The sequence below is a fragment of the Dendropsophus ebraccatus genome, chromosome 1, assembly GCF_027789765.1.
Source record: "Dendropsophus ebraccatus isolate aDenEbr1 chromosome 1, aDenEbr1.pat, whole genome shotgun sequence".
Lineage (NCBI taxonomy): Eukaryota > Metazoa > Chordata > Amphibia > Anura > Hylidae > Dendropsophus > Dendropsophus ebraccatus.
The window spans coordinates 232346970-232363194 of NC_091454.1; the positions used below are offsets into that span (position 1 = coordinate 232346970).

Genomic DNA, 16225 nt, shown 5'->3' on the forward strand with positions numbered 1-16225 from the left:
CAGACAGGTAGATATTGGGCAGATGCTGCCTCTTACCTTCATAGGAGAGATATGTGAGTGGGAGACATAACCATGGACGTTCTCGATTTGTGACAGGTTCTTCTCAGACACGTGTACGAGCTCTGGTGCCTTCATAGGGTTGGCCAGGTGGGCCGGGCTGTGTTCCAGAGGAGGAGAGTCATCGTCTTGGTACCGATATTTCTGTAATTAAAGGAGAATATGTTACCAGCAGCTTACAGCTACTGTGTACAGTCACCACGTGGTCCATGTAACATACATAAAGCTTCCCATGAACAGACCCAGGTACATTGCCCTGCTTCTTCTTATTTATGGAGTAATAATTCTGTAGTAGTGTAATATGACCGGTGTCCTGCAGGGGGCAGTGCTGATGAGTAATAATTCTGTAGTAGTGTAATATGACCGGTGTCCTGCAGGGGGCAGTGCTGATGAGTAATAATTCTGTAGTAGTGTAATATGACCGGTGTCCTGCAGGGGGCAGTGCTGATGGGTAATAATTCTGTAGTAGTGTAATATGACCGGTGTCCTGCAGGGGGCAGTGCTGATGGGTAATAACCCATCAGCACTGCCCCCTGCAGGACACCGGTCATATTACACTAATACAGAATTATTACTCATCAGCACTGCCCCCTGCAGGACACCGGTATACATATTTCTAATAATTCTGTAGTAGTGTAATATGACCGGTGTCCTGCAGGGGGCAGTGCTGATCAGTAATAATTCTGTAGTAGTGTAATATGACTAATGTCCTGCAGGGGGCAGTGCTGATGAGTAATAATTCTGTAGTAGTGTAATATGACCGGTGTCCTGCAGGGGGCAGTGCTGATGAGTAATAATTCTGTAGTAGCTGTAATATGACTAATGTCCTGCAGGGGGCAGTGCTGATGAGTAATAATTCTGTAGTAGTGTAATATGAGCGGTGTCCTGCAGGGGGCAGTGCTGATGAGTAATAATTCTGTAGTAGTGTAATATGACCGGTGTCCTGCAGGGGGCAGTGCTGATGAGTAATAATTCTGTAGTAGTGTAATATGACCGGTGTCCTGCAGGGGGCAGTGCTGATGAGTAATAATTCGGTAGTAGTGTAATATGACGCGTGTCCTGCAGGGGCAGTGCTGATGATAATAATTCTGTAGTAGTGTAATGATGAGCGGTGTCCTGCAGGGGGCAGTGCTGATGGGTAATAATTCTGTAGTAGTGTAATATGAGCGGTGTCCTGCAGGGGGCAGTGCTGATGGGTAATAATTCTGTATTAGTGTAATATGACTAATGTCCTGCAGGGGGCAGTGCTGATGAGTAATAATTTCTGTAGTAGTGTAATATGACCGGTGTCCTGCAGGGGCAGTGCTGATGAGTATAATTCTGTAGTAGTGTAATATGACCGGTGTCCTGCAGGGGGCAGTGCTGATGAAGTAATAATTCTGTAGTAGTGTAATATGACAGGTGTCCTGCAGGGGGCAGTGCTGATCAGTAATAATTCTGTAGTAGTGTAACATGACCGGTGTCCTGCAGGGGGCAGTGCCTGATGAGTAATAATTCTGTAGTAGTGTAATATGAACCGGTGTCCTGCAGGGGGCAGTGCTGTATGGGTAATAATTCTGTAGTAGTGTAATATGACCGGTGTCCTGCAGGGGCAGTGCTGATGAGTAAATAATTCTGTAGTAGTGTAATATGACCGGTGTCCTGCCAGGGGGCATGCTGATGCGTATTAATTCTGTTAGTAGTGTAATATGACCGAGTGTCCTGCAGGGGCAGTGCTGGATCAGTAATATTCTGTAGTAGTGTAATATGACCGGTGTCCTGCAGGGGGCAGTGCTGATGAGTAATAATTCTGTAGTAGTGTAATATGACCGGTGTCCTGCAGGGGGCAGTGCTGATGGGTAATAATTCTGTATTAGTGTAATATGACTAATGTCCTGCAGGGGGCAGTGCTGATGAGTAATAATTCTGTAGTAGTGTAATATGACGGTGTCCTGCAGGGGCAGTGCTGATGAGGTAATAATTCTGTAGTAGTGTAATATGACCGGTGTCCTGCAGGGGGCAGTGCTGATGGTAATAATTCTGTAGTAGTTGTAATATGACGGTGTCCTGCAGAGGGGCAGTGCTGATGAGGTAATAATTCTGTAGTAGTGTAATATGACCGGTGTCCTGCAGGGGGCAGTGCTGATCAGTAATAATTCTGTAGTAGTGTAATATGACCGGTGTCCTGCAGGGGGCAGTGCTGATGAGTAATAATTCTGTAGTAGCTGTAATATGACCGGTGTCCTGCAGGGGGCAGTGCTGATCGGTAATAATTCTGTAGTAGTGTAATATGACTAATGTCCTGCAGGGGGCAGTGCTGATCAGTAATAATTCTGTAGTAGTGTAATATGACCGGTGTCCTGCAGGGGGCAGTGCTGATGAGTAATAATTCTGTAGTAGTGTAATATGACCGGTGTCCTGCAGGGGGCAGTGCTGATGGGTAATAATTCTGTAGTAGTGTAATATGACCGGTGTCCTGCAGGGGGCAGTGCTGATGAGTAATAATTCTGTAGTAGTGTAATATGACCGGTGTCCTGCAGGGGGCAGTGCTGATGGTAATAATTCTGTAGTAGTGTAATATGACCGGTTGTCCTGCAGGGGGCAGTGCTGATGAGTAATAATTCTGTAGTAGTGTAATATGACCGGTGTCCTGCAGGGGCAGTGCTGATGAGTAATAATTCTGTAGTAGTGTAATATGACCGGTGTCCTGCAGGGGGCAGTGCTGATGGGTAATAATTCTGTAGTAGTGTAATATGACCGGTGTCCTGCAGGGGGCAGTGCTGATGAGTAATAATTCTGTAGTAGCTGTAATATGACCGGTGTCCTGCAGGGGGCAGTGCTGATCGGTAATAATTCTGTAGTAGTGTAATATGACCGGTGTCCTGCAGGGGGCAGTGCTGATCAGTAATAATTCTGTAGTAGTGTAATATGGACGGTGTCCTGCAGGGGGGCAGTGCTGATCGGTAATAATTCTGTAGTAGTGTAATATGACCGGTGTCCTGCAGGGGGCAGTGCTGATGAAGTATAATTCTGTAGTAGTGTAATATGACCGGTGTCCTGCAGGGGGCAGTGCTGATCCAGTAATAATTCTGTAGTAGTGTAATAGACCGGTGTCCTGCAGGGGCAGTGCTGATGAGTAATAATTCTGTAGTAGTGTAATATGACCGGTGTCCTGCAGGGGGCAGTGCTGATGGGTAATAATTCTGTATTAGTGTAATATGACCGGTTGTACTGCAGGGGGCAGTGCTGATGAGTTAATAATTCTGTAGTAGTGTAATATGACCGGTGTCTGCAGGGGGGCAGTGCTGATGAGTAATAATTCTGTAGTAGTGTAATATGCATAATGTCCTGCAGGGGGCAGTGCTGATGAGTAATAATTCTGTAGTAGTGTAATATGACCGGTGTCCTGCAGGGGGCAGTGCTGATGAGTAATAATTCTGTAGTAGTGTAATATGAGCGGTGTCCTGCAGGGGGCAGTGCTGATCAGTAATAATTCTGTAGTAGTGTAATATGACCGGTGTCCTGCAGGGGGCAGTGCTGATGAATAATAATTCTGTAGTAGTGTAATATGAAGGGTGTCCTGCAGGGGGCAGTGCTGATGAGTAATAATTCTGTAGTAGTGTAATATGACCGGTGTCCTGCAGGGGGCAGTGCTGATGGGTATTAATTCTGTAGTAGTGTAATATGACCGGTGTCCTGCAGGGGGCAGTGCTGATCAGTAATAATTCTGTAGTAGTGTAATATGACCGGTGTCCTGCAGGGGGCAGTGCTGATCAGTAATAATTCTGTAGTAGTGTAATATGACCGGTGTCCTGCAGGGGGCAAGTGCTGATGAGTAATAATTCTGTAGTAGTGTAATATGACCGGTGTCCTGCAGGGGCAGTGCTGATGAGTAAAATTCTGTAGTAGTGGTAATATGACCGGTTATGTCACTGCAGGGGGCAGTGCTGATGAGATAATAATTCTGTAGTAGTGTAATATGACTAATGTCCTGCAGGGGGCAGTGCTGAGATTAATAATCTGTAGTAGTGTAATATGACCGGTGTCCTGCAGGGGGCAGTGCTGATCAGTAATAATTCTGTAGTAGTGTAATCTGACCGGTGTCCTGCAGGGGGCAGTGCTGATGAGTAATAATTCTGTAGTAGTGTAATATGACCAGTGTCCTGCAGGGGGCAGTGCTGATGAGTAATAATTCTGTAGTAGTGTAATATGACCGGTGTCCTGCAGGGGCAGGTGCTGATGAGTAATAATTCTGTAGTAGTGTAATATGACGGTGTCCTGCAGGGGCAGTGCTGATGGGTAATAATTCTGTAGTAGTGTAATATGACCGGTGTCCTGCAGGGGGCAGTGCTGATGAGTAATAATTCTGTAGTAGTGTAATATGACCGGTGTCCTGCAGGGGGCAGTGCTGATGAGTAATAATTCTGTAGTAGTGTAATATGACCGGTGTCCTGCAGGGGGCAGTGCTGATCAGTAATAATTCTGTAGTAGTGTAATATGACCGGTGTCCTGCAGCGGGCAGTGCTGATGAGTAATAATTCTGTAGTAGTGTAATATGACCGGTGTCCTGCAGGGGGCAGTGCTGATGAGTAATAATTCTGTATTAGTGTAATATGACTAATGTCCTGCAGGGGGCAGTGCTGATGAGTAATAATTCTGTAGTAGTGTAATATGACCGGTGTCCTGCAGGGGGCAGTGCTGATGAGTAATAATTCTGTAGTAGTGTAATATGACCGGTGTCCTGCAGGGGGCAGTGCTGATGAGTAATAATTCTGTAGTAGTGTAATATGACTAATGTCCTGCAGGGGGCAGTGCTGATGAGTAATAATTCTGTAGTAGTGTAATATGACTGGTGTCCTGCAGGGGGCAGTGCTGATCAGTAATAATTCTGTAGTAGTGTAATATGAGCGGTGTCCTGCAGGGGGCAGTGCTGATCAGTAATAATTCTGTAGTAGTGTAATATGACCGGTGTCCTGCAGGGGGCAGTGCTGATGAGTAATAATTCTGTAGTAGTGTAATATGGACCGGTGTCCTGCAGGGGCAGTGCTTGATGAATAATAATTCTGTAGTAGTGTAATATGACCGGTGTCCTGCAGGGGGCAGTGCTGATGGGTAATAATTCTGTAGTAGTGTAATATGAGCGGTGTCCTGCAGGGGGCAGTGCTGATGGGTAATAATTCTGTAGTAGTGTAATATGAGCGGTGTCCTGCAGGGGGCAGTGCTGATGGGTAATAATTCTGTAGTAGTGTAATATGACCGGTGTCCTGCAGGGGGCAGTGCTGATGAGTAATAATTCTGTATTAGTGTAATATGACTAATGTCCTGCAGGGGGCAGTGCTGATGAGTAATAATTCTGTAGTAGGTGTAATATGACCGGTGTCCTGCAGGGGGCAGTGCTGATGAGTAATAATTCTGTAGTAGTGTAATATGACTGGTGTCCTGCAGGGGGCAGTGCTGATCAGTAATAATTCTGTAGTAGTGTAATATGAGCGGTGTCCTGCAGGGGGCAGTGCTGATCAGTAATAATTCTGTAGTAGTGTAATATGACCGGTGTCCTGCAGGGGGCAGTGCTGATGAGTAATAATTCTGTAGTAGTGTAATATGACCGGTGTCCTGCAGGGGGCAGTGCTGATGGGTAATAATTCTGTAGTAGTGTAATATGAGCGGTGTCCTGCAGGGGGCAGTGCTGATGGGTAATAATTCTGTATTAGTGTAATATGACCGGTGTCCTGCAGGGGGCAGTGCTGATGAGTAATAATTCTGTAGTAGTGTAATATGACCGGTGTCCTGCAGGGGGCAGTGCTGATCAGTAATAATTCTGTAGTAGGTGTAATATGACCGGTGTCCTGCAGGGGGCAGTGCTGATGAGTAATAATTCTGTAGTAGTGTAATATGACCGGTGTCCTGCAGGGGGCAGTGCTGATGAGTAATAATTCTGTAGTAGTGTAATATGACCGGTGTCCTGCAGGGGGCAGTGCTGATGAGTAATAATTCAGTAGTAGTGTAATATGACCGGTGTCCTGCAGGGGGCAGTGCTGATGAGTAATAATTCTGTAGTAGTGTAATATGAACCGGTGTCCTGCAGGGGGCAGTGCTGATGAGTAATAATTCTGTAGTAGTGTAATATGACCGGTGTCCTGCAGGGGGCAGTGCTGATGAGTAATAATTCTGTAGTAGTGTAATATGACCGGTGTCCTGCAGGGGGCAGTGCTGATGAGTAATAATTCTGTAGTAGTGTAATATGACCGGTGTCCTGCAGGGGGCAGTGCTGATGGGTAATAATTCTGTAGTAGTGTAATATGAGCGGTGTCCTGCAGGGGGCAGTGCTGATGAGTAATAATTCTGTAGTAGTGTAATATGACCGGTGTCCTGCAGGGGGCAGTGCTGATGGGTAATAATTCTGTATTAGTGTAATATGACTAATGTCCTGCAGGGGGCAGTGCTGATCAGTAATAATTCTGTAGTAGTGTAATATGACCGGTGTCCTGCAGGGGGCAGTGCTGATCAGTAATAATTCTGTAGTAGTGTAATATGACCGGTGTCCTGCAGGGGGCAGTGCTGATGGGTAATAATTCTGTAGTAGTGTAATATGACCGGTGTCCTGCAGGGGGCAGTGCTGATGGGTAATAATTCTGTAGTAGCTGTAATATGACCGGTGTCCTGCAGGGGGCAGTGCTGATGAGTAATAATTCTGTAGTAGTGTAATATGACCAGTGTCCTGCAGGGGGCAGTGCTGATGAGTAATAATTCTGTAGTAGTGTAATATGACCGGTGTCCTGCAGGGGGCAGTGCTGATGAGTAATAATTCTGTAGTAGTGTAATATGACCGGTGTCCTGCAGAGGGCAGTGCTGATGAGTAATAATTCTGTAGTAGTGTAATATGACCGGTGTCCTGCAGGGGGCAGTGCTGATGGGTAATAATTCTGTAGTAGTGTAATATGACTAATGTCCTGCAGGGGGCAGTGCTGATCAGTAATAATTCTGTAGTAGTGTAATATGACCGGTGTCCTGCAGGGGGCAGTGCTGATGGGTAATAATTCTGTAGTAGTGTAATATGACCGGTGTCCTGCAGGGGGCAGTGCTGATGGGTAATAATTCTGTAGTAGTGTAATATGACCGGTGTCCTGCAGGGGGCAGTGCTGATCAGTAATAATTCTGTAGTAGGTGTAATATGACCGGTGTCCTGCAGGGGGGCACGTGCTGATGAGTAATAATTCTGTAGTAGTGTAATATGACCGGTGTCCTGCAGGGGGCAGTGCTGATGAGTAATAATTCTGTAGTAGTGTAATATGAGCGGTGTCCTGCAGGGGGCAGTGCTGATGAGTAATAATTCTGTAGTAGTGTAATATGAGCGGTGTCCTGCAGGGGGCAGTGCTGATCAGTAATAATTCTGTAGTAGTGTAATATGACCGGTGTCCTGCAGGGGGCAGTGCTGATGAGTAATAATTCTGTAGTAGTGTAATATGAGCGGTGTCCTGCAGGGGGCAGTGCTGATGAGTAATAATTCTGTAGTAGCTGTAATATGACCGGTGTCCTGCAGAGGGCAGTGCTGATCAGTAATAATTCTGTAGTAGTGTAATATGACCGGTGTCCTGCAGGGGGCAGTGCTGATGAGTAATAATTCTGTAGTAGTGTAATATGACCGGTGTCCTGCAGGGGGCAGTGCTGATGAGTAATAATTCTGTAGTAGTGTAATATGACTTATGTCCTGCAGGGGGCAGTGCTGATCAGTAATAATTCTGTAGTAGTGTAATATGACCGGTGTCCTGCAGGGGGCAGTGCTGATGAGTAATAATTCTGTAGTAGCTGTAATATGACCGGTGTCCTGCAGGGGGCAGTGCTGATGAGTAATAATTCTGTAGTAGTGTAATATGACCGGTGTCCTGCAGGGGGCAGTGCTGATGAGTAATAATTCTGTAGTAGTGTAATATGACCGGTGTTCCTGCAGGGGGCAGTGCTGATGAGTAATAATTCTGTAGTAGTGTAATATGACCGGTGTCCCTGCAGGGGGCAGTGCTGATGGGTAATAATTCTGTAGTAGTGTAATATGAGCGGTGTCCTGCAGGGGGCAGTGCTGATGGGTAATAATTCTGTATTAGTGTAATATGACTAATGTCCTGCAGGGGGCAGTGCTGATGGGTAATAATTCTGTAGTAGTGTAATATGACCGGTGTCCTGCAGGGGGCAGTGCTGATGGGTAATAATTCTGTAGTAGTGTAATATGACCGGTGTCCTGCAGGGGGCAGTGCTGATGAGTAATAATTCTGTAGTAGTGTAATATGACCGGTGTCCTGCAGGGGGCAGTGCTGATCAGTAATAATTCTGTAGTAGTGTAATATGACCGGTGTCCTGCAGGGGGCAGTGCTGATCAGTAATAATTCTGTAGTAGGTGTAATATGACCGGTGTCCTGCAGGGGGCAGTGCTGATGAGTAATAATTCTGTAGTAGTGTAATATGACCGGTGTCCTGCAGGGGGCAGTGCTGATCGGTAATAATTCTGTAGTAGTGTAATATGACCGGTGTCCTGCAGGGGGCAGTGCTGATGAGTAATAATTCTGTAGTAGTGTAATATGACCGGTGTCCTGCAGGGGGCAGTGCTGATCAGTAATAATTCTGTAGTAGTGTAATATGACCGGTGTCCTGCAGGGGGCAGCAGTACACCATATTATGTACAGACAAAGCTCCCTGTAAAGGAAATATTCCTACATGTTCACTGCTCCACAATACAAAGGGCCAAATGTCATATACACAACAACACAGTATACACAACAACACAGTATACACAGCCACAGCATATACACAACAACACAGTATACACAGCCACAACACAGTATACACAGCCACAACACAGTATACACAGCCACAGCATATACACAACAACACAGTATACACAGCCACAACACAGTATACACAGCCACAACCCAGTATACACAGCCACAACCCAGTATACAGAGCCACAACACAGTATACACAGCCACAACACAGTATACACAGCCACAGCACAGTATACACAGCCACAACACAGTATACACAGCCACAACACAGTATACACAGCCACAACCTAGTATACACAGCCACAGCACAGTATACACAGCCACAACACAGTATACACAGCCACAACACAGTATACACAGCCACAACACAGTATACACAGCCACAGCACAGTATACACAGCCACAGCACAGTATACATAGCCACAACACAGTATACACAGCCACAACACAGTATACACAGCCACAACACAGTATACACAGCCACAACCTAGTATACACAGCCACAACACAGTATACACAGCCACAACCCAGTATACAGAGCCACAACACAGTATACACAGCCACAACACAGTATACACAGCCACAACACAGTATACACAGCCACAACACAGTATACACAGCCACAACCCAGTATACACAGCCACAACACAGTATACACAGCCACAACACAGTATACACAGCCACAACACAGTATACACAGCCACAACACAGTATACACAGCCACAACACAGTATACACAGCCACAACACAGTATACACAGCCACAACACAGTATACACAGCCACAACACAGTATACACAGCCACACAGCCACAACACAGTATACACAGCCACAACACAGTATACACAGCCACAACACAGTATACAGAGCCACAACACAGTATACACAGCCACAACACAGTATACACAGCCACAACACAGTATACAGAGCCACAACGCAGTATACACAGCCACAACACAGTATACACAGCCACAGCACAGTATACACAGCCACAACACAGTATACACAGCCACAACACAGTATACACAGCCACAACACAGTATACACAGCCACAACACAGTATACACAGCCACAACACAGTATACAGAGCCACAACACAGTATACACAGCCACAACACAGTATACAGAGCCACAGCACAGTATACAGAGCCACAGCACAGTATACACAGCCACAACACAGTATACACAGCCACAGCACAGTATACACAGCCACAACCCAGTATACACAGCCACAACACAGTATACAGAGCCACAACACAGTATACAGAGCCACAACCCAGTATACACAGCCACAACACAGTATACACAGCCACAACACAGTATACAGAGCCACAACACAGTATACACAGCCACAACACAGTATACACAGCCACAACGCAGTATACACAGCCACAACGCAGTATACACAGCCACAACGCAGTATACACAGCCACAACACAGTATACAGAGCCACAACACAGTATACACAGCCACAACACAGTATACACAGCCACAACCCAGTATACACAGCCACAACACAGTATACACAGCCACAACACAGTATACAGAGCCACAACACAGTATACAGAGCCACAACACAGTATACACAGCCACAACCCAGTATACACAGCCACAACACAGTATACACAGCCACAACACAGTATACACAGCCACAACCCAGTATACACAGCCACAACACAGTATACACAGCCACAGCACAGTATACAGAGCCACAACGCAGTATACAGAGCCACAACACAGTATACAGAGCCACAACACAGTATACAGAGCCACAACACAGTATACAGAGCCACAACACAGTATACACAGCCACAACCCAGTATACAGAGCCACAACACAGTATACACAGCCACAACACAGTATACACAGCCACAACCCAGTATACACAGCCACAACACAGTATACAGAGCCACAACACAGTATACACAGCCACAACCCAGTATACACAGCCACAACACAGTATACACAGCCACAACACAGTATACAGAGCCACAACACAGTATACACAGCCACAACACAGTATATACAGCCACAACACAGTATACACAGCCACAACACAGTATACACAGCCACAGCATATACACAACAACACAGTATACACAGCCACAACCCAGTATACACAGCCACAACACAGTATACACAGCCACAACACAGTATACAGAGCTACAACACAGTATACACAGCCACAACCCAGTATACACAGCCACAACGCAGTATACACAGCCACAACACAGTATACACAGCCACAACCCAGTATACAGAGCCACAACACAGTATACACAGCCACAACCCAGTATACACAGCCACAACACAGTATACACAGCCACAACACAGTATACACAGCCACAACCCAGTATACACAGCCACAACACAGTATACACAGCCACAACCCAGTATACACAGCCACAACCTAGTATACACAGCCACAACCCAGTATACACAGCCACAGCACAGTATACACAGCCACAACCCAGTATACACAGTCACAACCCAGTATACACAGTCACAACCCAGTATACAGAGCCACAACACAGTATACACAGCCACAACCCAGTATACACAGCCACAACACAGTATACACAGCCACAACCCAGTATACACAGCCACAACACAGTATACACAGCCACAACCCAGTATACACAGCCACAACACAGTATACACAGCCACAACACAGTATACACAGCCACAACACAGTATACACAGCCACAACACAGTATACACAGCCACAACCCAGTATACACAGCCACAACACAGTATACACAGCCACAACACAGTATACACAGCCACAACGCAGTATACAGAGCTGCAATCCCACGTAGAGAGCTAATTAATCAATCAATCCCAGTTAGGGTCCATTTACACATAAAGATTATCTGACAGATTATCTTCTAAAGATTTGAAGCCAAAGCCAGAAACAGTCTACAGTGGTACCTCGGTGTAACAATAACTTGGATTAAGAGCGTTTTGGTTTAAGAGCTCACAGTTTTTCAAAATAGTGACTTGGTGTAAGAGCATTGCTTTGGTATAAGAGCTCCCTGTACTGGGTTGGAGGGGGAGTGGGGGAGGGGCATGGTCTGCATAGCGGGGTCTGCAGCCCTGTACTCTGACCCAGGAAGTCTCCCTCACCTTCCAAATCATAGCAGATCCACTTCAGGCTGGGGCTTACATCAGGGGACGGGTCTGCAGTTTCTGTCAGTCCTTCTGTTTCCCATCCTCTCCATTCCTGCTATAATGTGCCCCCACTTACACTCAGCTATGCACACTGCTGCTATAATGTGCCCCCACTTACACTCAGCTATGCACACTGCTGCTATAATGTGCCTCCACTTACACTCAGCTATACACACTGCTGCTATAATGTGCCTACACTTACACTCAGCTATACACACTGCTGCTATAATGTGCCCCCACTTACACTTAGCTACGCACACTGCTGCTATAATGTGCCTCCACTTACACTCAGCTATACACAATGCTGCTATAATGTGCCTCCACTTACACTCAGCTATACACAATGCTGCTATAATGTGCCTACACTTACACTCAGCTATACACACTGCTGCTATAATGTGCCCCCACTTACACTCAGCTATACACACTGCTGCTATAATGTGCCCCCACTTACACTTAGCTATGCACACTGCTGCTATAATGTGCCTCCACTTACACTCAGCTATACACAATGCTGCTATAATGTGCCTCCACTTACACTCAGCTATACACACTGCTGCTATAATGTGCCTCCACTTACACTCAGCTATACACACTGCTGCTATAATGTGCCCCCACTTACACTTAGCTATGCACACTGCTGCTATAATGTGCCTCCACTTACACTCAGCTATACACAATGCTGCTATAATGTGCCTACACTTACACTCAGCTATACACACTGCTGCTATAATGTGCCTACACTTACACTCAGCTATACACACTGCTGCTATATTGTGCCTACACTCCCACTAAGCCATACCTGCTGCCATAATGTGCCTGCACTCACACTCAGCTATACACACTGCTGCTATAATGTGCCTCCACTCACACTCGGCTATACACACTGCTGCTATAATGTTCTTGCACTCACACTCAGCAATACCTACTGCTTCTATAATGTGCCCCCACTTACACTCAGCTATACACACTGCTGCTATAATGTGCCTGCACTTACACTCAGCTATACACACTGCTGCTATAATGTGCCCCCACTTACACTTAGCTATGCACACTGCTGCTATAATGTGCCTCCACTTACACTTAGCTATACACACTGCTGCTATAATGTGCCTGCACTCACACTCAGCAATACCTGCTGCTGATGCTATAATGTGCCCCCACTTACACTCAGCTATACACACTGCTGCTATAATGTGCCCCCACTTACACTCAGCTATACACACTGCTGCTATAATGTGCCTACACTTACACTCAGCTATGCACACTGCTGCTATAATGTGCCTCCATTTACACTCAGCTATACAGACTGCTGCTATAATGTGCCTGCACTCACACTCAGCAATACCTGCTGCTGCTATAATGTGCCTCCACTTACACTTAGCTACAGTATACACACTGCTGCTATAATGTGCCTGCACTCACACTCAGCAATACCTGCTGCTGCTATAATGTGCCCCCACTTACACTCAGCAATACCTGCTGCCGCTATAATGTGCCTACACTCACGCTCAGCAATACCTGCTGCTGCTATAATGTGCCCCCACTTACACTCAGCTATACACACTGCTGCTATAATGTGCCTGCACTTACACTCAGCTATACACACTGCTGCTATAATGGGCCCCCACTTACACTCAACCATACACACTGCTGCTATAATGTGCCCCCACTTACACTCAGCTATACACACTGCTGCTATAATGTGCCTCCACTTACACTCAGCTATACACACTGCTGCTATAATGTGCCTCCACTTACACTCAGCTATACACACTGCTGCTATAATGTGCCCCCACTTACACTTAGCTATACACACTGCGGCTATAATGTGCCTACACTTACACTCAGCTATACACAATGCTGCTATAATGGGCCCCCACTTACACTCAACCATACACACTGCTGCTATAATGTGCCCCCACTTACACTTAGCTATGCACACTGCTGCTATAATGTGCCCACACTTACACTCAGCAATACCTGCTGCTATAATGTGCCCACACTCACACTCAGCAATACCTGCTGCTGATGCTATAATGTGCCTCCACTTACACTCAGCTATACACACTGCTGCTCAGGGCCGGCGTTGGGGGGGGGGCAAAGAGGGCAGTTGCCCAGGGCCCCCATCCCCCGGGGCCCCCTGCCCGAGTTACAGTGAGTGTCAGGGGCAGGAGCGCACAGACAGCGTCCTGCAGCCTCTGTCAGTGATCCCTGGCTGCAGCTGATGGCTGATATCAGGGGTCACACAGAGGCTACAGGACGCTCTGCTCCCTCAGTGTGACCGCCACATAATGACTCCGTATACACTATATACAGACCAATATTACTGCCATAGAGTGACCGCCACATAATGACTCCGTATACACTATATACAGACCAATATTACTGCCATAGAGTGACCGCCACATAATGACTCTATATACACTATATACAGACCAATATTACTGCCATAGAGTGACCACCACATAATGACTCTATATATACACTATATACAGACCAATATTACTGCCATAGAGTGACCGCCACATAATGACTCTATATACACTATATACAGACCAATATTACTGCCATAGAGTGACCACCACATAATGACTCTATATATACACTATATACAGACCAATATTACTGCCATAGAGTGACCGCCACATAATGACTCTATACACACTATATACAGACCAATATTACTGCCATAGAGTGACCGCTGCATAACGACTCCGTATACACTATATACAGACCAATATTACCGCCATAGACTGACCGCTACATAATGACTCCGTATACACTATATACAGACCAATATTACTGCCATAGAGTGACCGCCACATAATGATTCTATATACACTATATACAGACCAATATTACTGCCATAGAGTGACCACCACATAATGACTCTATACACACTATATACAGACCAATATTACCGCTATAGAGTGACCGCTACATAATGACTCCTATACACTATATACAGACCAATATTACTGCCATAGAGTGACCGCCACATAATGACTCCTGTACACTATATACAGACCAATATTACTGCTATAGAGTGACCACTGCATAATGACTCCTATACACTATATACAGACCAATATTACTGCCATAGAGTGACCGCTACATAATGACTCCGTATACACACTATATACAGACCAATATTACTGCCATAGAGTGACCGCTACATAATGACTCCGTATACACACTATATACAGACCAATATTACTGCCATAGAGTGACCGCTACATAATGACTCCTATACACTATATACAGACCAATATTACTGCCATAGAGTGACCGCTACATAATGACTCCGTATACACACTATATACAGACCAATATTACTGCCATAGAGTGACCGCTACATAATGACTCCTATACACTATATACAGACCAATATTACTGCCATACAGTGACCGCCACATAATGACTCCTATACACTATATACAGACCAATATTACTGCCATAGAGTGACCGCTACATAATGACTCCTATACACTATATACAGACCAATATTACTGCCATACAGTGACCGCCACATAATGACTCCTATACACTATATACAGACCAATATTACTGCCATAGAGTGACCACCACATAATGACTCTATATACACTATATACAGACCAATATTACTGCCATAGAGTGACCGCTACATAATGACTCCGTATACACACTATATACAGACCAATATTACTGCCATAGAGTGACCGCTACATAATGACTCCTATACACTATATACAGACCAATATTACTGCCATAGACTGACCGCCACATAATGCATAATGACTCTATATATACACTATATACAAACCATTATTACCGCCATAGAGTGACCGCCACATGATATTGGTCTGTATATAGTGTATATAGAAACATAGAAACATAGAAGATTGTCGGCAGAAAAAGACCACTGGGTCCATCTAGTCGCCCTTTTAGTATTTTCTCTCTTATTATCTTAGGATAGATATATGTCTATCCCAGGCGTGTTTAAATTCTGTTATTGTAGATTTACCAACCACCTCTGCTGGAAGTTTGTTCCAGGTATCTACTACTCTTTCAGTAAAATAATATTTTCTTACATTGCTTCTGATCTTTCCCCCAGTAACCTCTCACTGTCTCCTCTTGTTCTTGAGCTCAGTTTTTTACTAAAAACACTCCCCTCTTGAACCTTATTTAGTCCCTTAACATACTTAAAGGTTTCAATCATGTCCCTCCTTTCCCTTCTTCCCCCAGACTATACAGATACAA

At 45.5% G+C, this 16225-nt stretch overlaps 1 protein-coding gene across 5 annotated transcripts in view; it reads right to left on the bottom strand.

Moving 5' to 3' along the window:
* Positions 1-16225, bottom strand: part of DLG4 (discs large MAGUK scaffold protein 4) — a 211899-nt gene that overhangs the window by 55547 nt on the left and 140127 nt on the right. For all 5 annotated transcript variants that reach the window (XR_011359530.1, XR_011359531.1, XM_069950253.1 and 2 more), the window contains one exon: positions 37-201. Coding sequence is in view for 3 of the 5 variants with exons in the window: in XM_069950253.1 (XP_069806354.1) it covers positions 37-201 (165 nt within the window). In the remaining 2 variants the exon portion in view is untranslated. The remainder of the gene's footprint in view (positions 1-36; positions 202-16225) is intronic.